This window comes from Heptranchias perlo, chromosome 7, assembly GCF_035084215.1.
Source record: "Heptranchias perlo isolate sHepPer1 chromosome 7, sHepPer1.hap1, whole genome shotgun sequence".
Classification (NCBI taxonomy): Eukaryota; Metazoa; Chordata; class Chondrichthyes; order Hexanchiformes; family Hexanchidae; genus Heptranchias; species Heptranchias perlo.
Window position 1 is genome coordinate 42,450,699 of NC_090331.1, and position 16,264 is coordinate 42,466,962.

A 16,264-nucleotide genomic window follows, 5' to 3' on the forward strand; every position below is an offset into this window, starting at 1 on the left:
TCCTCTTCTTCTGCTTGTTCTTTTTAAGTATTTTTTACTTTTCCTTTCTGTCTCTTTTTTTCTCTCTCTCTCTTCGTTCCCTCTCTTTTATTCCTCTTTCTGTCTCTATATTTCATTTGACTCTTAATTCACCCTATTTCCTCTCCGTTTTTCACTCTGTTTCTATCTCTATCCTTCTCTTTCATTGGTCAAGGAAATAAGCCATTCGGCACGATGTTCATGAGCTCCCAGATGCAACATTGACATCACGGCACCGTTATCAGATCGGCGTTCCAGCGATTTGCAGCGCAAATGTAGCGAGCCTATAAGTCCAGTTACTGCTGTTCGCCGCCAAGCCTGCGATTGCAGCAATTACTGGCCCATTATTTTGAAATGAAATCTGTGTAGTGAGCAAAAATATAATGCAGCTTATTTATAACAACTTGCATTTATATAGTGCCCTTAACGTAGTAAACGTCCCGAGGCGCTTCACACAAGTGTAATCAGACAAAAATTGATATTGAGCCAAAGAAGGAGACATTAGGACATTTGACCAAAAGCTTGGTCAAAGAGGTAGGTTTTAAAGAGCATCATAAAGGAGAAAAGAGAAGCAGAAAGGTTTAGGGAGGGAATTCCAGAGCTTGGGGCCTAGACAGCCATAGGTACAGCAGCTAATGGTGGGATGAAGGAAGTGGGGTTGCACTAGAGGCCAGAGTTGGAGGAACACAGAGTTTTTGGAGGGTTGTAGGGCTGGAGGAAGTTAGAGATAGGGGAGGGTTGAGGCCATGGAGGGATTTGAACACGGAGAGAATTTTAAAGTTGCAGCATTGGTGGACTGCGAGCCAGTGTAGGTCAGTGGGCACCGGGGTGTTGAATGAACAGAACTTGGTGTGAGTTAGGATACAGGCAGCAGAGCTTTGAATGAGCTTAAGTTTATGGAGGGTGAAAAATGGGAGGTCGGCCAGGAGAGCAGTGGAATAGTCGAGTCTGGAGGTAACAAAAGCATGGATGAGGGTTTCAGCAGCAGATGGGCTGAGGCAATGTTGGAGACAGGTGAAAGTAGGTGGTCTTGGTGATGGAGGTGGAAGTAGGCGGTCTTGGTGATGGAGAGGATATGAGGTCGGAAGCTCAGCTCCAGGTCAAATAGGATGCCAAGGTGGCGAACAGTCTGGTTCAGCCTGAGACAGTGGCCAGGGAGGAGGATGGAATTGGTGGTTAGAGAACAAATTTTCTGGTGGGGGCCGAAGACATTGCCTTCGGTCTTCCCACTGTTTAAGTGGATGCCGGACAAGCAGTGTGACAACACAGGCTTAGTGAGAAGTTATTTATTTTTACTAAACAGATACTGTTTAAGAGGTTGGCAGTTGTGTGGTACAGAACATTTGAGTTGCACAGTATCACAGAGTGGAGGAGCGTAGATATCATTCTTCTCCCCACCTTGACTGAGTTCGCAATGTCAGCTGCGCTGCTGTAGAGAGACCACAAGGAAATATTATGTTTCCCAAAGGAGGAGAATGGAAATGGAATGATGATTGTTACATGGTGCATATGATGCCACTGTGGGTTTCTCAGGCCACTGGTGCTTGAGAGACAAATTAAAGACTGGTGTCTCATTCATAACAGGAAGGTTATGACTACTTGCCTATAGCAACAGAGTGACTCCAATTTCTGCCGAGTGCCTGGTGTATGCAGCCCACTTGACTCAACGCACACACTGAAACTTATTATAGAGCTGTGACTACTGCGCTAACTGATGCCAGGAAGTAAATAGGCCTGTTACTATAAGCACCATGTTGTCATGACACCATGACTTGCATCAGCTTCTGGGATGTGAAGTCAGTTCCTTGTGTAATGCCAAAGCTGACACAATGAAAATCTGTGGTCAGACCACTGCTTTTGATGACTGTTGCCAGCAACATTATTGAGGTGTGGATTTGATGTTCCAAACATTTGTTGAGCCAACAGTGCTTGGTTTGTTATAAATTAGTGTTTTTCTCTGTGTTTCTCAGTGGTGATTGTGCTTCACCTTGGTGGTTGTATCATTTGCCTTCTAATCTAGTGCTTCTTCTAGGAGCCACCCCAGTGAGGGAGGAAGTTACTCTTGCGATGGTGATGGCCTGTACCTCTTTGTGCAAGCTCATGACATGGCCCTTACAACTGTAGATATCACATCCGATGTTGCAGTGGCTGCCTGGGCTTGCCTGCTTTTTAGCTCATTTTGAATCCTTTGAGTGATATGGCTGGGTGGCATGAATGTGGTATGGCCCTGAGAGATAGCTGCCTCATCCGTACTGACTCCCTCAATTCCCCTCCTACTAGGCACTTCCTCAGCATCTCTAGGGATCTGCAGCTCTGAGGAATGAGAAGCCCTGTGACAAGGTTCTGTCCAGTCAATCCCCCAGCATGGAGAATCTATCCAAGAAAGACTCGTGGACAATGGAACCCAAGGTGTCCATAGTATCAGTTGGAACATTCCCAAGAAAATCCACTGGTTCTTTTGAGATCCCTGCTGAGTGGGCTCCACTGCAGATGGTTCTGGAGGTGCCACACACTCCAGGGTGGACTGCAGCTTGGAGAAGCCATTGTACATCACTGCACGTAAGTGATTAGTGGACTCCCGTGTAATCGCCACTATGCATTGCAGGACACCGCACGCATTCTCAAATGAATCCATAGTGCTTAAAAAGCAATCTTTTGTATGCAACCACTTGATAGTATGGATCCCAGAGTTTGGCAGCTGAGGGTAGACTTGACGCTCTGATGAGCAATTTTCTATTTCCCTTCTGCCATCTCCACTTGCTGCTCCTCATTAATGCTATATGCTTCAGGCGAGAGTCTGCTGCATGGCCTAAACTTATTCCCTGATGGGTTAAGGGTGGAGAGATCATCACCAGTTATTCTTTGCTCCTGTCTATCATATGCCTCTTTTTCCTGCAAGCAAAAACATATCCGTGAAAACCTGAAGTTTGAGAAGTGCAGACAAGATGCATGCAGCATGCAAATGGCTGTTGTTGGAAGCTGCATTAGCGTGTCAAAGTTTTCAGATACGCGTGTCACATCATTTGAAGGTTCCTTTGGTAGCTGGAAGGTGAAGCATACATTAAAATGGGTTTTCTTATTGCATGAAACAATCTAAAGAATTCCCAAGTGATAATCATGCATCTTTGTTCAGGATGCTGCTGTTTGAGGTGATTTTTTTTATTGCAGGCATGCTTTACCATTACAGTAAATGCAGTTAAATGCAGGGTACACTTAACTTGATAAACTTCCTCAGAGTCTGTGTAGCTGCCCTCACAAAGGACACCACATTGATCTGCTCTATCACCTCCTCCTGTGCAGTCTTACAGCAACCTTTTGAAAAGGGTGCCACTCATACTCAAAATAACAACCGTATTTTGATGAGCTTCCTTTAACGTCAATTCTCGAGTGCACTCAATGAAGGGAGCAATGAGAGGAAGTGGAAGATGATACTTCCTTCAGACATTTCGCTGTTGAGTTTGAAATGTTTTTTCTAGAATTCTCTCCCTAGTTTAAAAACTGGCCAGTTTCCCTTTAAGGCACAACCTCCATAGCGGCAAACACATTCCCTATCCGTGGAGGAAATATAGCATAAATATGTTAACAATAAGATCTCACAATAAGGAGAGGGGTCAACCACTTGTGTTGTCAGCATGACCAGTGTACGTTTCTAAGAGGACCCACTGCCACTGTGATAGGACTGAAAAAAGTAGTTGATGGTATCTTTAATGTAGTAAAGATTCACAAAAAGGTTTGGGGGTGGGGGGAGGGGTAAACTGAGCAGGACCTGGAGATGTAAGCAAAGGTGTGGTCAAAATAGTAGATTTTGAGGAGGCATTTGAAGGTGAGGAGAGATCTAGAAAGACAGAGTGGTTTAGGAATGGAGTTCTGGAGTGCAGGGTTGTGACGGCTGAAGGCTTTCTTTGATTATCAATAGGATACTAAGCTTATCATAAGGGTTATTGTATTTTTTTTTGTGCAATAGACTGGAATGATACATTGTTTATTTAAATCCCACTAGACTCCAGTAACTCTGTGAATAGAGTCATGAAATGTACAGTACGGAAAATCACAATTGTTGGGTAGAATTGCAAACTATTCTGGCTGAAGGTTCTGTAATAGATAGACTTCAGGATTCTTCCCCTTTTTTTTTGCTCTGCATATTAGCATACAAATCCTACAGTGTGTAGTGGACATCTTGCCCATCATCCTTACTGGAATAATTACAGTGGGCTAAAGTTCCAAGTAAATGTTAAGAAGAGGCACTTGAAATTAAATAACCTGATTCCTGTGAAAATTTTCAATATTAATGAAATGAAATACTTAATTTGATTCTCAAATATATATGTATATGTGTGTGAATATATAACAGAGAAAATTAGGGGAAGATTTACTAGAGGTGTTCAAAATTATAAAGGGTTTTGATACAGTAGATAGGGAGAAACTGTTTCCACTGGCAGGAACATCGGTAACCAGAGAACACAGATTTAAAATAATTGGCAAAAGAACCATGGGGAGATGAGGAGAATTTTTTTCATGCAGCGAGTTGTTACGATCTGGAAAGCACTGCCTGAAAAGAGTGGTGGAAGCAGATTCAATAGTAACTTTCAAAAGGGAATTGGATATATATTGAAAAGGAAAAAAATGCAGGGCTATGGGGAAAGAGTGGGACTAATTCGATAGCTCTTTTAAAGAGCCGGTACAGGCACAATGGGCCAAATGGCCACCTGTGCTGTATGATTCTATGCTGTTGAGATCCAGATCACAGAAATACAGTTGGTATGGTATTTACATGAAAAATCAAGATAGCATAATTTAAGTCAATTTTTGTTGATTCTTGTATTTTCTCCCCTCTTCAGGTTTCTACTGTATATGGTAAGGGTAAGATTAAGATATAAACTGAAGTCCCGGCTCCAATCTCAATTTCAATGAGTTAAGGCTGGGCACAACACACTGCATTAACCTGGTAAAGCTGATACAGGTTTGGTTTGTTCAGACAAATTTATGTCAACTTTTCTTTTATGAAATATAACTTGGGATGGATTTGTCCACTCCAACAGAAGGCAGGGCAAAGACTTAGCAGGAACAGAAAAGAAAAGGTTGTTTGCTCAGCAGTGAAGATGCCATTTTGTACTATATAGATTGAACAGGCATCACAGGAAAAGGAAATAGGATCCACTATTTTCAAGATCCAGTAGTTTTAAGCCTTGAATCATAATGCTGAAGTGCTATGTAATTTGTACTGCTCCGTATTCCTGGTGGGAATTTTGGTTTATTCCCTTTGCTGCACATTGCTACTGAATTATCAACTGATTTTTAAAAAAATCTTATTTTTACCTATCACCCAAGTGGTAGTTTCAGATTATGATTTCAAAGTTAAATTTTTGCCACATTATTTGTAAACTTAAATAAGTGTACTGGCTGCTTTTTTGTTCCTTTCTCATCGCTTAGCAATGAACTCCACCAAAATATGGATGCTTATTTCACATGTTAACTCCATAACAAATTTGTGTGATGTGCATTGTAAAAAAACATACCACATCTTGGATCTTAAAAGAGGTTCAGATGTATGCTTTCAACTGGCTAATAGTTTATAGCATTTTAAATCATCGTTTTAGTAACACTGATAAATGTGATAACTTAATAGCATATATGTTTTCTCATCTTGCATTGCTATGTATTTTTATCCAAACTATGCACCTTCAGTCATTACTTTTATCTTCCCGTTTAGTGGTGCTGTTGGTTGCTTTCTTTAGTCTGTACTTGCAGTAAAAATATTTATTAGTTTGGTCAATAAATGACTAATAGATTTGTATCTTCTGTCTGATTTTTATTTTTACATTTTAAGTCTACAACTGGCCCCATCTTCATTCCTTTTAATTATACTGTAATCCTGTTTATAAAAAGGTTTGCCTGTGTGATCTGATAGGTTAGTCTGACTGCCTTTTGCAGCACAGGAAGATCTGATGGTTAGTATTTGGAATGCTAAGCATTTATGTTGGAACCAACCATTTTATTTAAAGGGGTGGTTGGCTTCTATTTACAAAGCCAAGAATTGGAAGTAACTGGAAAAAAAATGTAGATTCCAAATTCAGTTTTCTGACAAGTAGTTAGTTAAAGAGAAATACATTGAATTTCAAAATTGTACAAAGTAGAAGTGTTGGAGATCTGCTTAGTATTTTGACACCCCTATCTGTAAACTTTTAGTAGACGAGGCCACAGTAGGTGGGATTTTTGCTGCAGGGAACCATAAGCCAGATCAATAAAGTGAACTGAGTAAACTGGCTGGGTAGTTGAAGTTGTGTTTGAAACTAGGTTATATGTCACAAAGCTTGGCAGTGTGCTGATTCGATAGGCAACAAGTAACTACAAAAAGGTGCACACTAGTCAAAGGAATCAAAGGGAGTTTTTCCTCCGTTCATTGACTTTGTACTTCAAATGGTTTAACTTGCCGTGTTGTAGAAACATTTTGGATAAAGGAATACTTCTGCTGTGTGTTGCCCAACAGCTTTGGAGAATTGTTAGGTTTCTAAGAATGATCTTTCCAAACAATCCTGTGAGAAATCCATCTCACAAACAGGTGGGCTTTAAATATTCCTTATTAAGATATTTTTAGCTTGTGGATTTGCTTGACTGGAGTATGCTATTTCATGCAGGTTTGCAGATAAACTATGTGGAGACTAGTGATCCAATGGTAGAAATGTATGTTGCTGTTGTAATGGATTTGGCTGCTCTGCTAACGCCAGTTTAATACTCAGCAACATAAATAAGATTATATGTTCATGCACAAGATGAACAGTTCCTGGCATCAATCACAATACAAGGTGAGAAAGGTCTGGATTATGTTTTTATCAGCTACTTTATGACTACAGCACTAACATCCTTTACCATAAGGCTGAACATTTGTAAAAGCACGAGATGTACACTGCTGTGAAATTTTCCCTTTCTGTTAACCCTTTGATCACATGAGAACAAAAGTTCCATTAAAGCAAATGACACTTGGTGAAAATAGCTTCCCAGTAAGTGCAAAGAGTTAATTTTAATGAGTGGTATAATAGTGCAAATATTCTACATTCTCTGGAAATGACCAGAGAAAAGGAAATCTAAAACAGTGCATGCCATGTCATTTGTAACAAATAAAACTGCACAGAAATAAAATGGCAGACTGAACATAAAGCACTGTACATCTGGAATCAAGTTTCAGTGATCCCAATATAGTGTTGAGTCATAGTTTTAAACACTAGGAAAGCACTCGCTACATCTTCAAACTTTCAGCTTAAAACAAAAGAAATACTGATGATCTTGCAAAAGGCTGGGAGAGCTCTTTTTTTAAAAAAAAAGTCCCTCTTGTGAGAAAAGAAGATATTGAGTTAGATGTGTTGGTAACATAATGAAATGTCCAGTGTTTGCCTAGACTTTTATGTATATATTATTTCCAATTTTCCTTGTTATTTGTTTATTGCAGAGAATTTATATTTAGATTTTTTTTGAAGGATAGACTTGTTGGACTTAATAGCTTTTTCCTGTTCCTGAAAATTCTTATATTCTTAACTGAAGATTTGTAGCTTTAATCAGTAATAGTGACCCTCAGGGGGGGCCTTTCAAATTAGAAATGGCTTTCTATTTCAATAAAAGAAGAATGAAAAGTACCTTAAAGTATAAAAGTAGAAGGTTACAGCACGGAAGGATGCCATTCGGCCCACTATTCAATGAGTAATAGTGAAAAAAATAATAGAAATTAAATAAAAAGATAAAACAGATGAACAAATATTAAATCCCAAATGTGACCTTTTTTAGACAGGTTAAGTTACATTTATTGACTTATCAAGCACACATTAAATGGCTTTGTCATTTTGTGATGAAAGATAATCATGGACTTTATGGTTTCATGGAGCAATTACTGTACAGTTTGAAATTTAACAAAAATGTCATTGACCACTGCATACTTTGATAATATTACGTGTTTTTTAAAAAAATCAGCATTCATTAGTAACTAATTTTAACCAACATTAATTTAGCAACTCAATGAGCAGAATCATGTTAGGATATTGGAACAGTTTGAGTAGGAGGAAGCTAGCCACTCCTAATTTAAAGAAATTCCTATAGGTATAGTCATCCAGTGTTTTACACTGCCCATGATGATGGTGAATTTCAAACATGTTGCAGTCTCTTTAAAAGTGTTTTTTTAGACAAGTAGTACGATCTGTATTTAGAAAAAAATCTGTAGAAACTGTTCAGAGTTTTCAAGCATATTACTTTTCAATGGTAAATTTACAGTTGGGCACAACCTTCATGAAGCCATTCCTGTTGATAGCAGTTTAACTGATTCTAAACGGGCACTTAGTTGCTGTTTCCTTGCCCAGTGGAATAGTCCTCCATTAAATTAATTTATATATAGAACTGTGCAGGATAGAGTGGAAATGTCAATTTTTGGAAGCACAAAATGGAATTGCAATTCCAAGTAGATTCAGCTTGATTATTAAACTAGTAGCTCAATTTAATTATTATTCAAACAAAGAATTTTTTTTTGGATTCACACTATTGCAAGTCTGCCTTCTAACTAATCAGCTTGTTTGCATTTCAGTTTTAACACTTTATATCAATAATTCCTCTTTTAATGAAAATCAGGAGAAAAGGCTGTATTCTCTCTAATACTGACTTGTTAACAAAATAACATTTTCAGAAATTGTACATTTCAAAATTACGTGTCTGTAATTTCGTTAGTGAATTGTTAATTTGTGGAATAAAATATGCATTTTCCCATTTTTCATCAGAGGAGGAATTTAATTTTCCTTCTAAAGTATACATGAGACAATAGTTAGCAACTGCATGTGCCTCTGTGTCTTACATATTAGTATGTTTGCTGTCACAACGGCATAGGGTGTTTGCATTGAGATGGGTAAAGCTTTGTGGGTGAGGCCTATAACTGGAACGCCTGTCTATTTTATTTGCGGATGTGACTAACTCTACTGGTCTGGAGCATGCTGATAAGATGCTCCTTTTTTCACACTGCAATCTTTAGACTGAAAGGTCTGAATAGGCTGACAGAATCAGGAAAACAAACAGGCTTTCAGTACTCAAATGACAAGGGAAGCAGTCAATGTGTGGGCACTAAACTGACATGAAACCCAGGGCATGCATTGGCATTTCATTCAAAGGTTCCTTTTGTCCACATTTAAACCTCAATTGCTTCTTACATAGGATTTGTTACACCATTGGGCAACCAGATGATTCATTTTAGCTCTTTATTATAAATCCAAAAATACAGCTTTAGTACATTAGGTCATCTGCACTCTCTGCATTTTAAATGACTTTAGTGCTTTAATTTATTCAATGCATAAAGGACATTGACAGTGGTATGCACAATGCAATTTTCCGTTCTGTTACTTTATATTGGTCTGGTGGGTAAACATATATAAAAGTGATTTAATCAAAATTATGATAGGGTGCGAAGAGAAAGTTATCAGCATTTGATTGACGAAACACATTCCCTCATTGCTCAAAGACAGAACTATTTCTGGACTTGTCTGCACTTGTGCTTGGTGTGCGCTCAAATAATTTAATGAAACTTTGTTCATTTGATGCTTTGCATGCCAGCCTACCAAGCTGAGTAATAGATAATGTAAAAGAGGCATTCAACTCTTAAGCAATTTTTAAAAATACAAATTAGGATTTATTAAAACAAATTCTGTTGGCATAAGTCCTTGACTTTGTTTTGGGAAATTCTAAGTTTTTAGAAGTATCAGAAAAAGCTGTGTATGTTTGTTCTAAATCTGCCAAACAGTTTACTTCACTGGTGTGAACCAGCTGTAGTTTGGTACTAACCTTTCGGTGTGTTCTTACATGAGCAAAATCTGCATTTCAACCCACTGGATAGCAGGGCCTGTGAGGAATTTAGCAACGTGACTAGATGTTTGATCTAACAGGGAACTAATGTGTGTACCGTTGTGTCAGAAAGCCCATGTTTTCTTATGGAATTGACAGGACACAAAGTTTTGGAAACTGTTACAGATCTTCCTATTATTCATGAGCCTGGAATGTAGAATCATCTCATGAAAGATGGTTGATGTAAAAGGTTTTCACAAGTTTTTTTCAATGATAGTTCCAACATTTCTTACATTTCGACTTTATACAATACCTTTATTTTAACAGAGACTGCTCTGGTGGCATTATTTAGGTTGGAGTGTTCTTATGTTTGCTACATGTAATTAATGAAAGATGCAGCATTCTATTGACATGATCATTGTGTATCCTTTGTTCTAAAAACTTACTCAACAGTACAGAAATGATGTGGATATGGATATGTTGATGATTTACCTGTTGATGTATATCTCAAACTTGCATATTTATATTAATCCTAATTTTATATCTATACTAGCAATGCAAATTAATCCTAGCACTGCACCAAAACAGTTTTTTTTGAGCAATCGTGTACCTATTGTAGTAAGTGTTTGTTTCAAAACCTTGTAATCATGAATTCAGGTCCCAGGAGTGCATAATACTGAAATCTGCAAACCATAAATATGTTTTGTCAATTCATGATTATGCCTTTGGGAGTATTCTAGTGGTATCTGAGATGTTAAATGGAACAGAACAAGTTAATCTGGAGTATTATTTTTAGTTAAACTATTGTTAAAGGTACAAACTATTAAAAAGCAAGTTCAAGATTAATGTTTTGAAGGACGTTACACAAGAAAAATGATTAATGCCGGGAATGGTTTTCTGGGTATGTAGTTAAGGCAAAAACTAGAATTGGTCCACAGGGAGTTGGATACTATGATGAGGGATCCATACGTTTCTATAGATGGATAGGCCACATAGCCTCCCTCATCTGTTATTATTTTTGTGATACATGAAAATCAAGAGTACTTCACTAGGATAACATTTATGATTCTCACTCGTTAATGGCCTTTATGGTCATGGACTCGAGCCCTAGTGATGCTGCGAATAAATGCTGGCCTTGCCAGCGAGGCCCACATCCCATGAACGAATTTTTTTTAAAACTCCATCCTTTCAGTCAGCTGGAGCAGTTCACTTTCAGGTCTGGTGAACTACAAAAATTGAAGCAACCCCTCAGCTCACAAATAAAGCAAATCACATCATCCTTCCATGTTTTTATTCCTTCTCTGTTTTCTTGCTATTTTCATGAGCAGTTCTATAAGGTTGCAAAATAAATGCATAGTTGCCAACCGTTTGCATATTGTGTGGACAGCCCCAGATTTTGGAGTGCTGTACACATGTCAATAGTTTGCCATCAGTGTCCGCTTTTTCAATCCCTCCAGCAACCTTGGCTGACTCGCCTCAGAATGTCCTGAAAGTTTTTTGTGCACATGGCTGGACATCCAAGAGCTTGTGCATTAAGGTTGTGGGTACCACGCTGTTCACACAAACCAGAAAAAAAGTATCTAAATTCTGAGTCTTGTAATCTTTTTTTGGCCGTAAGTGAAATGTTCCTTAATTCATAGAATCATAGACCCCTACAGCACAGAAGGAGGCCATTCAGCCCATCATGCCCCTGATGGCTCTTTGAAAGAGCTATCCAATTAGCCATACTCCCCTGCTCTTTCCCCGTTGTCTTGCAATTTTTTTCCTTTTCAAATATTTATCCAATTTCCTTTTGAAAGTTACTATTGAATCTGCTTCCACCCCCTTTCAGGCAGTGCATTCTAGATCATAACAAATCACTGCGTAAAAAAAAATCCTAATTTCCCCCGGTTCTTTTGCCAATTATCTCAAATCTATGTCCGATGAAATTATTCCTACAGCTAACTTATATGGCCAAACTTATAATTATCCCATAGTTATGTTCAGCTGCTTATTTCACAGTAATCACTTGGAATTTGTCCCGAAGTTATAACCATTTCTGGTAATAGATTTGCACTGTCAGACAGCAAAGTCATGGCGAGTGAACAGAGACTGTATCACTGATAAAGGTATACATACCAACCATCAGTGTTTCACTGATCTTTCGAGTTTTGGGAGCCCCGACACTGTATCAGTGTTTGCTGACAAAAATCAGCAAAGAATAGGTCCTCCTGCCACTGGAACAAGTGTGTGTGTCTCTCTCTCTCCTCCCCTTCCCCATGCCGTTCCTCGTGCTAATGGCAGGGACTGCGGCCTCTGCAGACTGTAAGCAGGAGTTCCTGTGCTTGCGATGCAACAAGACATCAGGTAGACATGTGGCCGGAGTGGGTGTAGAAAGGGAAACTGGATGGCAGTGAAGGGGTGAATGGACAGCAGTGGCAATTAAAGGTGAAATGAATGGCAATGAGAAAAAGAGGGAAAAGAGAAAAAATTGGCAACGATGCTTTAGGATAAGGAGCAGGAGAGGGCGAGGTTTACCTGACTGGTAGTGGGGAGAGAGAGTGCTAGCATGAATTTTGGGAGGGAGTAATAGCTTAACTCAGTTGGAGGAATAAGGTTGGAGCTGGATAAGAGTACCAGGTTGAATTAAGGACAAGAAGGAGAAAGATGCTATTTTGAACTGGGAGATTGGAGAGGAAGAAGTGTTTCTGTGAAGTGCTTGCAAAGTAGAAAGATCACAACGTGCTTCACAGAGGCATAAATCAGGCAAATGTAGACTCCAAGGCAAAAGAAATATTCGGAGGGGTGACCTAAAGCTTAGTCAAAGAGGTAGGTGTGAAGGAGGGCCTTAAAGGAAGAGAGGAAGATGGGGAGGCAGAGATGTTTGGAGAGGGAATTCCAGAGTGTGGGGCTTAGATAGCCCTTCAATATTCTCTCCATGCCTTTGTAGGCAACAGCATTTGTAGAACCAAATTTTAAAAGTTGCCAAAAACTGATCCTTATCCATAGAAATGAACCCTCAAAATGGAATGCATACCTGTTTTGATATGGATAAAAAGGTAGTTAATTCAGGTTTAAATTACAAAACTGGTTCTTAGATAGCCGAAGTCACAGCCGCAAATGGTGGTGTGGGCGGGGCGGGGTGGATGAGATTCATTACAGGCCACAGTTTGACAAACTGAGAATTCGGGAATAGGTTGCATGGCTGGAAGTGGTTACATTGAAAGGGAGGGGCAAGGCCAAGGCCATGAAGTGATGTAAACACAAGGGCAGTCGTGTTAAATTTGAGGCATTTCAGGACTCAGAGCCAACATAGTTCAGCAAGGATGGGTGATGGGTGTCATTTCAATATCCTTTGTGAGTTGGCACCTCCAAAATCAGTAACACCAGAGCAGCTATGCAAATACTGTCTCCAATTATGTCAGTCCCCATTTTTCCTGCATGTTGGGTGAGAGCTCAGCCCTCCCATACAGACAGGCATTGCCTATTTCCCATTGCTGACCTGTGTGAACCTTTGCCATCTATTTGGTAAGGGCCAGCAACCAGCGATAACTGTATATGCATCCAGAAGCTTACACTGTTTGCGGTTGTTCGTTATTGCTGGGGCTGTGGAATCTGCCCTTTGGTATAAGTAGGATAGCACTCACTCAAGGCTATTAAAGAATTGTTACTAATTGAATCAGTTTTGTAATTTAAACCTGGATTAACTACCTTTTTATCCATATCAAAACAGGTATGTATTCCATTTTGAGGGTTCATTTTTACAGACAATGGTCAGTTTTTGGCAACTTTTAAAATTTGGTTCGACAAAGGCATGGAGAGAATATTGAAGGCTCCCTCTGATGCAAGATCATGCACCTGTTTACTTTGTGATAACATGGGTACAATACCTGTACGAAATCTATTGTTAAATGCGTGCATTTACTTGGGTGGGGGAAATGTTGCTATCCCATTGGGCCTGTGCTGGAGTCACTCCAGCACTGATGTAACAGTCCAAACAATTTATTTATTTGAAATGCACCTTCGATCAACCAGCTCTCGATAATTTTGATTTTAATTGTTGAGAAATTCCTGCCCCACTATATACTCTTATTTCTAACTTAGAAACAAGCAACTGTAGAAGTTATTAAATCATAAAATAGAAAACATAGAAAGAGCTCTTCTGATTATTTACATATTTATCCAGCGAGTAGCTGAAATAATTACAGACCCATTAGTCTTGCTTCAATTTTATGTAAAATAATGGAATTGATTATCGGGGGTAAATTTGAGGATTATCCCGACATTAATAACCTAGTAACCATCAGTCCATGTGGATTCAGAAGGGGAAGATCCTACCTGACTAGCCTCCTTAATTTCTTGGAGAAAGTAACAGCCGCAGACGTGACTCCAGGATGGTATGTTGCCTCCCTGGCGCTAGGGTCGAAGATGTCATGGAGCGGCTGCAGGACATTCTGAAGGGGGAGGATGAACAGCCAGAGGTGGTGGTCCATATCGGAAATGACATCGGTTAAAAAAAAAATGGGATGAGGTCCTGCAAGCAGAATATAGGGAGTTAGGAAATGAATTAAAAAGCAGGGCCTCTCAGGTAGTAATCTCAGGATTACTCCCAGTGCCACATGCTAGCGAGAGCGGAAATAGGAGAATAGACCAGATGAATGCGTGGCTTGAGAGATGGTGTAGGAGGGAGGGGTTTAAATTCCTGAAGCATTGGGACCGATTCTGGGAAAGGCGGGACCTGCACAAGCTGGACAGGTTGCACCCAAGCAGAACCAGGACCAATATCCTCGCGGGGGCATTTGCTAGTACTGTTGGGGAGGGTTTGAACTAGTATGGCAGGGGGATGGGAACCAAAGGGCAGATACAGATAGGACAAATTCAAACCAGGAAACGGGAAGTAGAAAAGCAGTTAGTGACATAGCTAGCGACTCAAAGGCAAAAGAAGCAAAGGTCAAATAGTGTTCATCACAGGAATTTGACTAGGTTCAATGCAAGGAGTACTACAAACAAAGCAGATGAGCTAAGGGCACAGATAGACACATGGCAGCATGATATCATTGCTAAAACGGAAACCTGGCTTAAAGAGGGGGATAATTGGCAGCTCAATATCCCTGGATATAGAGTTTTCAGGCAGGATAAAGTGGGTGAGAAAAACAGAGGGGGGGTGAGGGGTAGCATTATTGGTTAAAGAATCAATTACAGTTGTGAGAAGGGATGATATGCTAAATGGATCATCAATCGAGGCCATATGGGTTGAGCTAAGAAATAAAAAAAGAGGCAGTCACACTACTAGGAGTGTACTATAGACCCCCGAATAGCGAAAGGGAGATAGAAGAACAAATATGTAGGCAGATTTTTGAGTGCAAAAATAAGAGGGCAATAATAGTAGGGGCCTTCAACTACCCTAACATCAGCTGGGATTCAAACAGTGTAAGGGGCGCAGAGGGCACACAATTCTTGATCGGTGTCCAGAAGAACTTTTTTAGCCAGTATGTGACAAGCCCAACAAGAGCGGATGCAATTCTAGATTTAGGTTTGGGAAATGAAGATGGGCAAGTGGGTGAAGTGACAGTGGGTGACCATATTGGGGATAGTGACCACAATTCAGTTAGTTTTAGCATTATTATGGAAAAGGACAGAGTTAAACCAGGAGTAAATGTTTTAAATTGGGGGAAGGCAAATTTTACAGAATTAAGAGGTGATTTGGCAGAAGTGGACTGGACACAACGACTTGAGGAGAAATCAGTGGGAGGCACTTAAAAGTGAATTTCTACGGGTACAATGCAGACACGCCCCCTCAAAGAAAAAGGGTGACACTGCCAAATTTAGAGCTCCCTAGTTGTCTAGAAGTATACGGGGCAAGATAAAGCAGAAAAAGAAAGCTTATGACTGTCACAGAAAACTAAATACTGCAGAAAGCCTAGAGGAGTATAGAAAGTACAGGATGACGTAAAAAAGGAAATAAGGAAAGCAAAGCGAGGGCATGAAAATATATTAGCTCGTAAGATTAAAGAAAACCCAAAGATGTTTTATCAGTACATTAAGAACAAGAGGATAGCTAAGGAAAAGGTGCGACCTATTAGGGATGATAAGGGTAACTTGTGTGTAGAAGCAGAGGATGTGGGTAGGGTTTCAAATGAATATTTTGTCTCCGTATTCACAAGGGAAAGGGATGATCCGGACGTAGTAGTTAAAGAGGAGAGGTGTGAAATATTGGATAAGGTAAACATAATGAGAGAGGAAGTACTAGAGGGACTGGGATCCTTGAAAGTTGATAAGTCACCAGGGCCGGATAGATTGTTTCCTAGGCTATTGAAACTAGGGAGGAAATAGCGGATGCTCTGAGGATCATTTTCCAATCCTCACTGGATACCGGGGAGGTACTGGAAGACTGCAAACGTAGTACCATTGTTTAAAAAGGGTACGAGGGAAAGGCCGAACAATTATAGGCCGATCAGTCTTA

At 39.7% G+C, this 16,264-nt stretch overlaps 1 protein-coding gene across 8 annotated transcripts in view; it reads left to right on the forward strand.

The window, feature by feature from the left end:
• The window catches only part of LOC137323649 (RNA-binding motif, single-stranded-interacting protein 1-like), a 506,296-nt gene that overhangs the window by 304,115 nt on the left and 185,917 nt on the right, over positions 1–16,264 (forward strand). Inside the window, exon 1 of one of the 8 annotated variants that reach the window (XM_067987392.1) lies at positions 6,270–6,577. The exons of the other annotated variants lie outside the window; for them this stretch is intronic. Coding sequence (XP_067843493.1) covers positions 6,533–6,577 — 45 coding nt within the window. The 5' untranslated portion in view covers positions 6,270–6,532. Of the gene's footprint in view, positions 1–6,269; positions 6,578–16,264 lie in introns of those variants that run through there. 8 annotated transcript variants of the gene reach the window in all.